We start from the raw sequence: 14,402 nt of genomic DNA, 5'->3' as shown, positions 1-14,402 counted from the left end.
TCTGGGCATATAAAACCCTGACCGGAGTCAGAGCAAGGGGGCTGGCCCTGGAGGCAGCAGAAGAAGGAGCGCTGTAGTAAGCCGCCTGCTGAAAAGAGCTTGACAGAGATCCTGCTATCCTGGGGAGAGGCCAATAAGAAGTGGAGGGCTGGCAGGGAATGAGATGCAGTACGGATGGGGAGTTTCAGGCAGCCGGTAGAGAATTGAGTTGGAACTAGTGAGCTGATATTTTGGTTTGCATTTGGCCTGGTGGTTTGTGGAAGGGACTAAGGGGAGGGGCAGTAACCCTAAACAAGGGGAATGTCACTACCTGGAGCCCTGCCAGGAGTTAGGATCAAGGCACAGTTTGGGGCTAGGGGACCCAGAGCAGGTTGGAGACAGGGGCCAGAGACCCAGCAGGAGCCAAAGCAGGCTCAGTGGCTAGGATTGGGCTAGGACCTAGAAGCCAAGTCCAGTACAGTAGGCCTAGGCTACGGGAACCAGTGACAGAAAGAAGGGGCTGAGGCCCCAACAAGGATATAAAAGCCTGAAGTGGCCCAGTGTTGGATCGGTGCCAAGTGCCCACCGGAGCCGCGTAGCAGTCCTTACAACCACAAGTGCCCTGGGCAGCACAGGAGGTCAGGAGGACCCACTCTACCCGAGAGAGGCAAAGCTGAGACTGGAGTAGCGTATGGGAGGGACCTGGTGGCAACTAGAAGAACTGGGGCTCACCCTAGGCAACCTCCCTTTCTAATGACACAATTACACCAAAGGCATGGAGATGAGTAAAAAGGGGAACGCACCACAGAAGTGGAGCTGGGCAGGGATTGTGCAGCCACCGGGGGGGGCATGGCTGCCCCTGGAACATGAACCTGCTACATTTTATTTTATTTTATTTTTTTAAATAAACTGCTTATTTCCCAGGAATTCAGGAGGAAGCCACATCATTACGGGCAACATTTTTCTTCTTTCTCCCTCTCCTTCCCCTAAAAAGTTTGTACAATTCTGTGACAAGTCCTTTAATACATTCAAGAAAAAAATAGGATCTGAAATTCTTATTGCACTAATTATTATGCAGTCAAAATGTGTTACTTTAAAAAAGAAACACAGTACTTTGTTGTATGCCCATATGCTAGATTTTGTTTCTAGGAGAACATGTTGATCTAATGTGCTTCAAAATCCTGGGTGCACTGACAAACAGGCAGATCCAACCTGAGGCTAAGCATAAAAATGGCCTCCTACTTCAAACAGCCGAGCAGCAGTTATGCCATATATCACCTTTTGGAAACAGCGCGAGAATATTTAATCACATACACTTATTCTGGAAAGGAGTACAGGGGCCAACTGCTTAAGCAGAGATGCAGAAAAAAATTAAACTAGCAGACTGAGTTTATTAGCCATTCTTCTACTGCTTAGTGGTATTTGCAAAGAACCTGACCCAGGAATATACTGTTCATTTTCAGCAATACACTGAAGTGCCAGTCAATACACTCAGTATTTTTGAGAGAAGGTCAGCAACTAGTCCAGTGAGCAGTAATTAAATTTTACTGGTTTAATGTATAGTCTTCATTAGCCCAGACTGGCTGACATTAGGTTTTTTCTTAGCCTAATCTCTGTGCCTGTATAGAAATTTGGCATTTTTAAAATAGAAAAGTGAATGAGTTATGCAATAGCTTTGTGTTCCCTTTCTTACGCTTACATTGTTTATTTGATTCGGTGATTTTTCCTTATGCTCTTAATTTTTCTCTTTAGAAAACTTTGATTATTTGACAAGTTCTGATAGCATTGTTATTTTGGTCTTAACACAGGAAAATACCACTTCAATAGCAATATCTCAAGATGATGTGTTTTTAATTTCTTTACTTTCATTATAAGAAAATGTCAGCACCATTCTACTTAAGGTTGAGAACATATTACTGTTTAAAAGGTGACTTCAGAAGTACCACACTTACTCAACTCCAAGATGAGGATTTTTTTGCCATTCAGCTTAAGGGGGAAAAAAGTCTCATCTTGCATTTGACTACCAGCCTGGGGCAGAAGGCTGCTGCAGAGCTGTGGCCAGAGCTGTCACTGTCGCTGCTGACTGGCTAGGACAGCCTAAGGTGGCTTGTGAGGCAAGGGGAGCTCAGTGAAGACTGCGCAATGTGGGGCAGGGAGGAGCACAGGAGTGGGCTGGGGGGGGAGAATGGGCACCAGGGGCACAGGAACCAGAGAGGGGCAAGTGACAGAAGTGTACAATGAAGGGCAGGGGTAGGCAACATTTTTTAACCGGAGTGCCAAAAAACCCACAATGTCTACCTTGGAAGGTGCCGGAGTGCTGGCATGTCAGAAAAACAAAATGAGGACAGGGTACGTGGCAGGACACATTGCATATTAGTATATTTAATAATCATAAATGTTGCCTTTGTTGTTGTGTATTCCTTTTTTTGGTGAGCATGTTGCAATGAGAGAGAGAGAAAAAAAGACAAATAAGAGAAAGAGGGGGGAGAGACAGAGAGAGAAAAAAAGGAGAGCAGAGAGAGAACCAGACACACACATGCACAAAATCATGTGCACAAACAAAGGGAACCAGAACACACTCAGAACAGACGCATGCAGACACACATCCGGAACCAGACAGAGGCAGACAGACACAGAACCAGATGCGCGGGCGCATGGAACCAGGCTCCTGGCCCACCCACTGGACAAAGTCTGACCCAACAATGCCTTGGTCCCGCCACAGCCCCTGTGCTTTCCTGGGGAGCCAGCCCATCAGCCCAACCACCCACTCACCCCACACAGCTAAGCGTGTAAAAGGTACAGCGCTTCTAGCAAGGGGCAGCGCCAGCCTCATCCTGGCAGGGGGCTGGGTCAGGGCTGGGCTTGGAACAGGTGGGAGTCAGGCAGGCTCAGCTGCAAGCCCTGCTGCAAGCAGCCCAGCAGGCTCCATGGTTGGCAGCAGCTACCAGAGCCTGGGCTGGCTGCAGTCAGGAGGTGCACGTGCAGTCGCCTCCACCTGATGGACCTGCTGCCGGGGCTGTGGAGCCCAGCACAGCTGTTTTCAGCTTCAGATGCCCCAGGCTGGCTACAAACAGCTGCTCTGGAGCCCAGTCATTGGCTCTGTGCCGGCAGCGGGGAAGAGTCCAGGGTTGTGCTGCCTCAGGCCCCTCCCACACCGTCCACTCTGAGGTGCACACGCACCCACTAGTGTGGAGCTGATGCCAGAGCCCAGAGCAGATGTCTGCAGCCTCTTGGCTGCAACCGGCCCAGGTTCTGGGTAGCTGCTGCCAACTACAGAGCCCAGTCTGCTTGTAGCAGTGCTTGCAGCTTCCTAGCCGCCTGCTGGGAGCAGCCCAGGCTTCGTGGCCGGCAGCAGCTGCCTAGAGCCCAGGCTGGTGGTAGTGTGCCAAGCAAAGTGGCCTCACATGCCATGCTCGGCACACGTGCCGGGGGGTGCTGACCCTTGGTGTAGGGGAAGGCATGAGGCAGGCATCAGGTTGCTTGCCCCGCCACGGTGGTGGGAGACACAAATAAGATGAGCCTCCCAATAAATTAGATTCTATACATAGAAAATTAGAACAAATGTATAATTTTCCATGTACAAAATCTAAGTATTGAGGGGAAGTCTTAAATTTAAAAGAGATTTGGTTGGCTTTATCAGAGTGGGAGGTAAGACTAATGAACCAAAATTTGGGACATTTAAGATCAAAAATACTGCCTGCCCCCCATTAAAATCCCTTCAGCAAATTATATGAACCTTATTTTAAACACAAACTTGGGGGTCAGATCACTCTGATCAGGCTGAAAATGGTCTTGGTTCCTCAACATTTATTACAACTACTGCTAGGCACCTAACAGCACTCTGGAGAAGAAACAATGAGTACAGTATTCACAAAAGAGTGAAGATCTACCGATAGGTATGAGCAATTACACTTTGTACATGCGGAGTACAGGCAACCCCTGCCTAGTACTCTTAATTGGTTCCCCAAAAAAAGTGTGTTAAGCACAACAGCATTAAGTGAAACCTACTGCCACCTGTACGAGACACACACGCGTTATAACGAAACTCACTGAGTGCCAAGTGGACTCAGTTATTAATGTAAAACGAGCGTTATAGCAAAACAGTGCTAAGCGAAACAGTGTTAAGCGGAGGTTGCCTGTGCTGTCTGCCAGCCAGCTAACTTCCACATAGCAAGAGTGGTTTAAGGGGACACAGTGTATGTACTGAGCCTGAACAACATTCAGCCAGTGTCAGTTTGAATCTAATCTTAACAAAAATCTGCAAAAAAGGTATAGACAAGCTGCTGCAATCCACCTGTGTCAGACATTTCTTATTTAATTTTATTTAAAAGAAAAGTAATTTGAGCACAGCAGAAAATCCAGAAGGTGCTCTTAAAAGGAAAATAAATTACACATTTGAATGCCTGCTGAGAAGGATGAAGGAAATGGGAAAGAAATGAGAGAGAAGAAAAGATGAGGAAAGGAGTCTATGGCAGGGAAAAGAGATTATGAAAGTGAAAACAGGTGACAAGTGAACAGGCAAGGGAAAAGTGAGAAATTGGGAAATGGTGACACTGGTCAGCCCCATGTTCTCACCTCTTGTTCATGGACTGCAAACAGGAATAGCAAACAGGGCAGTTTGCAAGTAGTTTGTTGGGAGCAAGAGGAAGAAAAGGAGCCAGGCACCAGATCCTGCTTCTGGAAGATAAGTGAGCCAAGGTTGTCTATACGTTTGGCATCTAAGAGAGCTGCTAGATGGGTGATTGCTACCTGTATCTGACAAAAGCCTTAAACAAGGGGGTGGAGCCAGTCCAGGCCCAAGAAAGTATAGAAGGAGACTCCCTGAGCAAACAGGGAAAGCAAACAGGGTAAGGGCAGTCGACAAGCAGTTCGCACGTCAGTTTGCCATCTCTTTTTTGAAGGGGAGACTCTAAAGTAAGAGCAACTAACTTAGCTATTTAGTATAAGTAGCCAAAACTCAGCAGTTAGGTCAATACTTAAGTCCCTTGTTTAACTAGAGTCCAGAAACATCTGGAGTGCTGAGTCTAGTTTTGGGCCCCCACTACAGAAAGTATGTGGACAAACTAGACAGAGTGCAGTAGAGGGCAATGAAAATGGTGAGGGGGCTGGGGAATGTGGATTTATGAGGACAGGCTGAGACAACTTGGCTTCTTTAGTCTGGAGAAGAGAAGACTAAGGGGGTATTTAATAATAGCCTTCAAATAACTGAAGGGGTGTTCCAAAGACAATGGAGCTGGACTGTTCTCAGTGGTGACAGAACAAGAAGCAACGGTCTCAAGTTGTAGCAAAGAAAGTTTAGGTTATATATTAGGAAAAACTATCTCCCAAGGAGGGGAGTAAAGCTTTGGAACCAATTGCCCAGGGAGGTTGTGGAATCTCTACCCTTAGTGGTTTTTTAAGACCAGGGTAGACAAAGCCTTGGCTGGGATGATTTAGTTGGGGATGGTCCTGCTTTGAGCAGGGGGTTGGACTAGATGACCTCCTGAGGTCCCCTCCAACCCTAATTTTCTATGATTCAATGATTCTACCTCTAGCTGTTTAATATCAAATCCCTTCCCCATTCAGGAAAAAAAACAAAAAACATTTAACACGGCTAATGCAGCTGAAATGCTTGCAGAAAATCCTCCTGGTTATTGCCAGCTCAGAAAGAGTTGAATTTGGAAGGATGTGTACCTTAAGTCTTCATTTTCTGGTTTTCACAGGTGTGAGAAACCTTAATTCTGTGCTAATAAAGTTTGTATCCATTGAATTTTGCTTCTTTCTTACACTATTTCTGCTGCAGAACTTAAAGCCGACACAGCTAACTCTGATTTTTCTTTGTATCAATATTATAAATTCTACCTTTGGGGAGCTTATCTCCTCTGAAACACAATGGCTAAGAGAAAAGAGTGAAAAGAAAAGTGTATATACAGCTCAATCTCATTAATTTGTGATGTTTATCTTTCCATATAAATGAAACAAAACATTAAATATGCTCTGAAGCATGTGGGGGCCAGGAGGGAGCAGAGGGATTTAGACAAAATGTTTAGACACTGCTACTGTTCCAACCAGAAAAAGTGTTTGGACATAAGATAAAACAGTTTCTTCTGAGGCTGTGATTGCTAAATATCAAGCCAAGTTGTACCAGATGAAATTTTTTGGCTCTATTTGATGAAAGACAGGAAATCTCTAACAAAGTAGAAAGTTAAAATCTAGGCAGGCATAGTCTGACAACCTTTCTGCAGGAAGGAAAAAAACAACAGTACAATCATTTTTCATTTTCCCCCTATTTCACAGGAGAAAAAAAATGCCTTCAAATTTTGTCTCTTCCTGAAGGCCTTCACCATGATAAGAAACACAAATGAAAATCCAGAGGGGGTTGTATGTATGACATGAGAATACTGACAAATCCTGTAAAATGCTGGCAAATTCAAAGTTAAGGCAGTATTTCATTAGAGCTGTCAGTTTCATTTTTGCTTCCTGCTGTGACCTTCCCACAGGAACTGATATGATCAACTAACGGGAGAATGCGAACAGAAAAAGAACAAATGTTCAGACCAGGAAACCTGCGATTAAAACAATTATGAACCAGATATACAATGTACTTAAATTGAAATGAATTGGACTGAAACGAATCCCCTACAACAAAGATTAAATTAAGATTAAACTCCATTCTATGTCAGTGGAAGATACTATGGCAGCAGCCATACTATGGGACTCAAAGACAACAGTTAAAATTGACAGTACTGAGTTTCTAGAAGGCATGGAATATTTGCACACACAGTTCTATATAAATATACATATACAGAACAATGAAAAGATGAAGTGTTTAATTTAGCCTTATTTGTCAGATGGCATGATGGAGATATGTAATATTAACATATGATACAGAGAAAGTAAGTTGGGCTTTTCTATTTACATTCTGTCATAAGATTAGGTGATATTTAATTAAACCAAAAGCAACTGGTTTAGAACTGAAACAAAATCTTCTTTTAATATTAAATACAGTTAACAAGTGAGACATTTAGGTTAACATAGTCACAGATAATACTCTATATGAAATATAAATCACGTTATAGATTCTAGAAATAGAGCAAAAGTTTCAAAATTAAGCTACTTACAATAAGACTTAGGATCTCAAGTTTCTTAGTTATATAAATTTGACCAGTTTCTCTTCTAACAGTGTTCCCCATTATAAGCATAAAGTTCTTCTCTGAAGTCTTTACTGTTTCTAAAACAAGAGCTTTTCAAGTGTGCTCATTATAAACATAGCACAGCATGGTATTAAGTCTCTCTTTGCACTCAGTTTAGACAGTCTGCCAAGACATTTGTGAGTAGCAGTTCACCCTACCTATGCAAAGGAAAACCATTAAATTGTATTTGGGTGCATTCTATTTGTATTTATTCATATAAACATATATGCACATAGGTTTAGATTATTTATATTAATGCACATACCAAGCGTATACCAAGGTCCAAGTCCAAATATGAAAGGAAAGCTTTATATTTATCTGGCTCTTTAATGAGGAAGAAATTAGAACAGTAAAGACATCACAGACATATAAGTAACAGAAATATACCTACCTTTTAAGTTTCATATAGTTTTCACTGGCTGCAGGTCTGCATTCAGCACGCTGTACCACTATTCCTTCCAATGACAGTTTGTCTGAAATAGAAAGAAACAAACAACAAGGAAACAATGTATAATATGCATAACTTCTTATTAAAGCCAGCGGTCCTCAACCTTTTAGACTTAGCACCTTTCATTAAACTCAAGGCATCCTACAGAAAAGCTAATTCTTAGCTTTCATTTGCTTTTTGACTCAGAAAAATAACAGAGCAAAAAACTGAGGAAAGCCACAACTGGTGAGAATACTTTTGATACTATGGATTCTAGTTTGGATTTCCTACTATTATGCCTGGGTTTACCTTGTGAATTATGTGCAAATGTATGCATGCCTAACAGTGCACAGTTATGCAACACCCTTGAAAGGATCTTACGGCATACCTTAGCTGAAAATCATGATTTAGGCTAATAATTTAGTAAACATATGTAAGTTCATATATCTGTATTTAAAAAAAATATTTAGTGAGATAAAGGGCAACACACTTGATGTTCACATCTTGTTCGAATACCCTGTGTTCTATTCACAGCTCTGCCATGGATACCTTATATGATGTTGAGGAAGTCAGTGAAACCAATGTTTTCACACTAAATTATTTATAGCCAACTTTTGTGCTTTTCATTTTCCATGTGCTACATTTCAGATACTTAAGACCTAATTTTCAGATGTAATAGACATTCAGTTTGATTCAATGGCTGCTATAGGTGCTCTGCACCTCTGAAAAAATGAATCCACAATGAGAAGTGAACTCTATCCAATATTAATGGGCACTTCTTGCAAACATTCACCTTACTCTGCTCAACTTCCCCACCTCCCTAATGGGTATAACATCTCGAACCTACAAGGGTATTGAGAAGACACACTTGTGACTGAGGCAGTACGATACTTATTGTGATGAGCGTCACAGAATGACCCAAAACAATTTTAGAAATTCTATATTCAGTGAAGCTTCTGAAATGTGTACAGCAAAAAAAAGCACAGGGCTGAAAGCAGAGGTGAGGGTAAAAACACGGTGGCTAAATGTTTTATTTCCTGAGCATCAGGGTATGAAGATGACAGCCATCGATGGCAGAACAAAGAAGGTTGGAGACAAGGCAGGACAACCTCAACTTCATCTAATCTTTCATTTTTCCCTTTAAATCTCATCTTCATATGAAAACAAGAAAACATACTGGCTAAGTACAGACAGTCACAAAGCCCAAGGCTGAATCGATCCAATCTTCACAGGATAATCTAGGCTGCGTAGACTGAACGGATAAGCAAATGAAAAGACATTAACTTTTGATTCTGGAAATAAAACCACATGCCTGCAGTGGCTGAGACCAGAAGCCAGGGTGCATTAGAGCACACCTTCCTTTTTGGCTGGAGCAGACAGTTGGGGCCAAGGCTAGCCCACCCACCCTATGAGGGGGAGTTTGTGGGGGAGGTGCAAAGCATTCTGAGATGCTGGGGGACTGCAAGTTAACTTGAATCTGGAGTGGGTCTGGGACAGAAGTTATAAACTGATTTAACCTAAACCAGTTAAAAGTCTTGTACTACATTGCTCCAAGTTTATCTTAAACTGGATTCAGGCATTTTAAAAGCAGTTTATGTGCACTGAACTTCTGTTCTCTTGCAGATTTGAAACATTTTCTGATCACTTAAACCAATTTAATGTTTAATTTCTGTCTCTAACCACTAAGAAATAGGGGATTTCAAGGAATTTCCTGAGTAACATCCTGTCATTGGGAAGGGCTTGAGAGCCTCCAAATATCACAACTTGGGCAACTGCTGTCTCAGGGAAGCTGTTCTGCATGAGTTTCTACACCAGTGATTCTCAGTCTTTTCAGAGTCACAACGTTCCTCTACCACTTTTTGAATTGGTTGCCACCCCCTGGTTGAAAACTACCATTGATGCTGCCTCAGCTTACCTCAGTGATAGGGGTGCACCAATAGAGATTTTTGGGGCCAATACATATAGCCAATTTTTAAGGAGGCATATCAGCCAATACTGATCCAATTTCCGATACACAGCCCAGTAGCTTGAAGAGCAGTGTCCGGTTGGTAAGTCTGTTGTGGTGGAAGGGGCAGGGGACGAGAAGAGGCATGGCAGGGGGAGCAGATCGAGGCCCCTGCGGTAAGTGGGGCTGGGGCAGAGGCTGGGGCAGGCACTGCCCAGCCAGGATGGGGCGCGGAAAGGAGCTGTGGCTAGTCCAGGCGGTGCAGGGATGGAGGGCAGCACCTGCCACTGCATGCACCCCAGGAGGGAATGGGGGGCATGTGCCCCCTGGATCTGCATGGGGCAAGACTGAGCTGCCGCTGTGGGCTGGGCCAGGCTATGCTCAAGGTGGGCAGTGGCAGCACTGGGAGGGAAGCTACGGCAGGGCAGCGGGCTGCAGACACCCCAAAATTCACTGTAGTCCCTCCAAGCCCCACTCCCAGCACCGCTGCTGCCCACTCCAAGCACAGCCCAGCCCAGCCCCTGCCAGGAAGAGCCCAGAGCAGCCCTGTCCTCAGCCCACAGTGGCAGCCAGCCCTTGCCCCACATGCAGATCCAAGAGGCATATGCCCCCCTCCCCCCCCCACCATGTCCCCCCGGGATGCACACAGTGGAGGGAGCCACCCCGCCTTCTTCACGCCCCCCAGTCAAGCCGCGGCTCCATTCCACGCCCTGCCCCACCCAGGCTGGACAGCGCCTACCCCAGGCACTTGCCCCATCCGCAGTTCCTCCCTCACTGTGGGGACCTCGATCTGCACCTCTCCTATGCTCCTTCCCTTTCCCTTCCTCATCCACAACAGACTTACCAGCTGGATGCAACTCATCAAGCTTCCGGGCTGTGTTCCTCGCCACCTACGTGCTGCGGCTGCACACATGCATGGGGCATTTAATTGGCCACATCAAGCAAAAAAAAGCCAAATTCCAATACAATCAATTTTCTTTATATTGGTGCTGATCCGATAACGGACCGATGTATCAGCACACCTCTATTCAGTGGTTTTCAACCAGTTGATGCTGCCTCTACATAAAGCTGCTCCACATTCCTGCTGCACAGCCAGCTCAGAAAGGGTTATGGCACATAAACACGCACCTGTGGCATTAGGACTCTGATCTGCATACAGCAGGAAGGAGCCGCCTCATGCTATAGCCCTTCCCAGTCCACACTCCCCTCCCTGCCAAAGCTCCTCTTGGAAACAGAGGGACATAGGTGGAACTGTCCCATGTACATGTTTCCAGAAGGAGCAGGCCAGGAAGGGCTATAGCACGAGGCAGCTCCTCTCTGCTCTAGGCAGATCAGAAAGCCCTAAGGCAGTAGGAGTGGGCTTGGGGCAGTTTTACCTGGCTACTACCACTGCTGCAGCACCTTGCATCGTGGCATCCCTGAAAGGGTTTTGTAGCACCAGTGGTGGGAATTGCTGTTTTACACCATCCCATCATTCCACTGACCCACCTTCTGCAAACAAGCATGAAAACCGCTGCTCAGTATCAACCAAGGAGTAAGCTGTGAACCAGAAGAGTTGATCTTTCTCTCACTCCCTTCCCATTACCTGGCTGAAGCCATTTCATACTCTTCCATGGTAAGTCAAACATTCAGGAGAATCCCACTGTTGTATTTCCTAAATAATAAAACCATCTGCTTCCCAACAGAAACGGAATACAATAATAGTGGGTGCAATAAATACTCTTCCCTTTAAACCCCAAAAAGGTGCAGTTAAATTTTGACAGTGACTGTACTAGTTCACCTAATCAAATGGTAAATTTTAATTAATCTTGTGCTCTGTACTCTGCTTTCTGCAACATACAGTCAGTTTGTGATTTGATGTCAAGAAGCTGTTACCTAAAGCAGGGGTTTTCAACCTTTTCTAACAAATGTACCCCTTCTCTCTCAAAGTTTCAGCTCATGCACCCCTTTATATTTTTTTCTTGTTTTTAAGGTGGGGGGGGCAGTGAGGGAGGGAGTGGGGCTGGGGCAGGAGCTGTACAGAGGCAGAGTGCAGGACAGAGCTGCAAGAGGCTCATCCTCTTGGAGGGGGGAAGCTCTTGCCACTACTTGCACCCTGGGAGGGCATGGGAGAGCACCCCAGATCTGCATGCAAGGCAGGGAGGGGCAGGCCTACCCAGCGGTGGGGGAGGGAGTGGGGCTGGGGCAGGGTGCGGGACTAAGCTGCGTGAGGGGGAAGTTCCTGCTGTTGCATGCACTCTTGGGAGGGCATAGGGGGGAACATGCCCCCAGCTCTGTGCATGGGTCAAGGGGAGACTGCCACTGTGGGCCAGGGCAGTGCTGAGCTCTTCCCAGGATGGGCGGCAGCAGCGATGGGAGGGGAGATTGGGAAGCTACAGCAAATTCTAGAGTGGCTGCAGTCCCCGTCCCCCCCCCCCCCCACAATACTGCCCCACCCAGCGCCACTGCCGCCCACCCCAGCACAGCCTGGCCCAGCCCTCCCTACCGGGAACAGCCCACAGTGGCAGCCTGCCTTTGCACTGCGCATATACAGGGGAACACATCCCCCCCCCATGCCTCCCAGAGTGCATACAGCAGCAAAAGCCTCCCCCTGTGTGGCTCAGTCCTGCGCCCCACTCTGGCTAGGCAGCCCCTGCCCCAGCCCCACTCCTTCCCCCACTGCTGGGGCCTTTATCCACCTTCCTCAAGCCCCTTCCCTCACAACACACTTACCAGCCAGACCCAGCTGTTCTCCTGGCCACTTGTGTGCTGTGCTGCAGCTATGTGCATGCACATGGCATTTATCAGACACATTAGTTCTGTGTACCCCCTATGACCTTTTAAAGTAACCCTAGGGGGTATGTGTACCCCCCAGTTGACAACCACTGACCTAAAGAATTAAAAGCAAATTGCTGGTAAGTCTGCTGTGGTGAAAGGGGAGGAGGGAGAGAAGGGGCATGGGGGTGGGGCAGATCAAGGCCCCCAAAATGAGGGAGGGAGTGGGGCTGGGGCAGGACAGAGCCACAGATCATCTGGGAGGCATGGGGGGGAGGGGGGGGTTCCTGCTGCTGCACGCACCCTGGGAAGACATGTGGGGGCGTGTGCCCCCAGATCTGCGCATGGGGTGGGCTGCAGCTGTGGGCTGGGGCTGAGGCCAAGCTGGGCCTCTTTCTGGCAGGGGTTGGGCTGGGCTGCGCTGCACTCAGGGCAGGGTGGGTGGTGGTGCTAAGAGAGAAGCTTGTTGATGGGGAGGCTACAGTCCTTTCAGGGAGCCCCCTTCCCAGCACCACCGCCACCGCCCACCCCAAGTGCAGCCCAACCCAGCCCCTGCCAGGAAGAGTCTGGCACAGCCCCAGCCTGTCCCATCCTGCAGCAGCAGCCTGCCCCACCCCGTGCAGATCTGGGGGGCACACCTCCTACCCATGTCCTCCTGGGGTGTGTGCAGTGGTGGGAGCTGCTCCCCCCTGCCCTGCCCCGTGCTCTCCAGATGAGCCACTTGCTGGTCTGTCCCATGCCCCACCACACCTGGGAAGTGCCTGCCCCAGCCCTACTCCCTTCCTCACTGCAGGGGCCTCAATCTTCCCCTACATGCCCCTTCCCTTCCCCCTCCCCTTCTACTACAACAGACTTACCAGCCAGACACTGTTCTTCAAGCTGCTGGGCTGGTATCAGAAATTGGATTGGTATCAGCTGACATGCCTCCTTAAAAATTGGCTTTTGGTATCAGCCCCAAAAATCTTTATTGGTGCACCCCTATTCAAAAGCACACCACTGCTATTTTCAGCGCGCTGACATGCATTTCGCCGCTTATACAACTGCATGCAGCGCAGAGCAGTTTCGATTAATCGAGTCTGCCCCAAGCAGTGGATCTCCAGCATGTCGTGGGAAAAAAGTATGTGTATGCATGCCTTTATAGATCATGTTATTTCTCGCTATTGTGCACAGACAGTGTAGCACACACGAAGTACACTCACTATTTAGGAAGCCCCTCAAAAAGAGTTATGCAAAACAGGATATAAGGACAGAATTTTACTCTCAACTCTGAATGTCCTAACTTCGATAAATTGATCTAAGCACATGATATTTTAAATGTTTTGCCAAAGGAACAGGGTCCAAAACCTTCCAGTCTGAAGAATCACTCTCTTGCCATTGCTTTAGGGCACTGCATAGCCACCATTATAGTCAGACAGAAGATTTAAAAAATTGCTTAGAGAGACTGCTGTTACAAAACACAGGGCATTCTCTCTGCTAAGGGTAGGTATAACTGGCCTTAATAACTGAAGTATTATTGAAACCCATAAATTTAACTCTGATCTCCCTCATGTTAATGCAGAGAACAATTGCTCTGGAAGAAGGCATCAAAATGGTTTTATATTTATACCTTCTTGCCTTGCTTTGGATATTAATAAAATTGTTCATCTAGAAAGCAGAAAGAACCAGTGTTGACAGTTCTGGGCACACCAGAGTTGAAGCTATGCAAAACCAATTCTTTGTTTCATACCTTCACAGGTTTTAAAGCCAGAAGGGACAATTCGATCATTTAGTCCAACCTCCTGTATATCATAGACAATTAAAATTTCATCCACTATCAAGACCAATAACTTGTATCTGACAACAGCACTGTTAACATTCATGATTAATTTCTAATTTAGGCTTCTAGCATCAGCTTCCAGCAGCTGGCTCTTGTTAAGCCTTTCACCACTACATTACAGAGCCTTTTACTACCTAGTATTTTCTCCCTAGGAAGGTGACTGTACACTGTAATCAAATCAAACCACCCTTCAGTCATCTTTCTGATAAGCTAAACAGACTGAACTCTTTCCATTTCTGCATACTCATCCAAAACCACTCTTGGCGCTCACATTAAGTTTCTTGTTTCTACAACCCCTAAAGCCTCAAA

At 46.3% G+C, this 14,402-nt stretch overlaps 1 protein-coding gene across 2 annotated transcripts in view; it reads right to left on the bottom strand.

Annotated features, from left to right (window-relative positions):
• The window catches only part of GTF2F2 (general transcription factor IIF subunit 2), a 158,796-nt gene that overhangs the window by 77,758 nt on the left and 66,636 nt on the right, over positions 1-14,402 (bottom strand). For both annotated transcript variants that reach the window (XM_059726968.1, XM_006260684.4), the window contains one exon: positions 7,543-7,624. In XM_059726968.1, the coding sequence (XP_059582951.1) occupies positions 7,543-7,624 (82 nt within the window). The remainder of the gene's footprint in view (positions 1-7,542; positions 7,625-14,402) is intronic.

The sequence above is a fragment of the Alligator mississippiensis genome, chromosome 1, assembly GCF_030867095.1.
Source record: "Alligator mississippiensis isolate rAllMis1 chromosome 1, rAllMis1, whole genome shotgun sequence".
NCBI classification, from domain to species: Eukaryota; Metazoa; Chordata; order Crocodylia; family Alligatoridae; genus Alligator; species Alligator mississippiensis.
The sequence above is the reverse complement of the archived record's forward strand: the minus strand, read 5'-3'. Positions and strand labels throughout refer to the sequence as shown.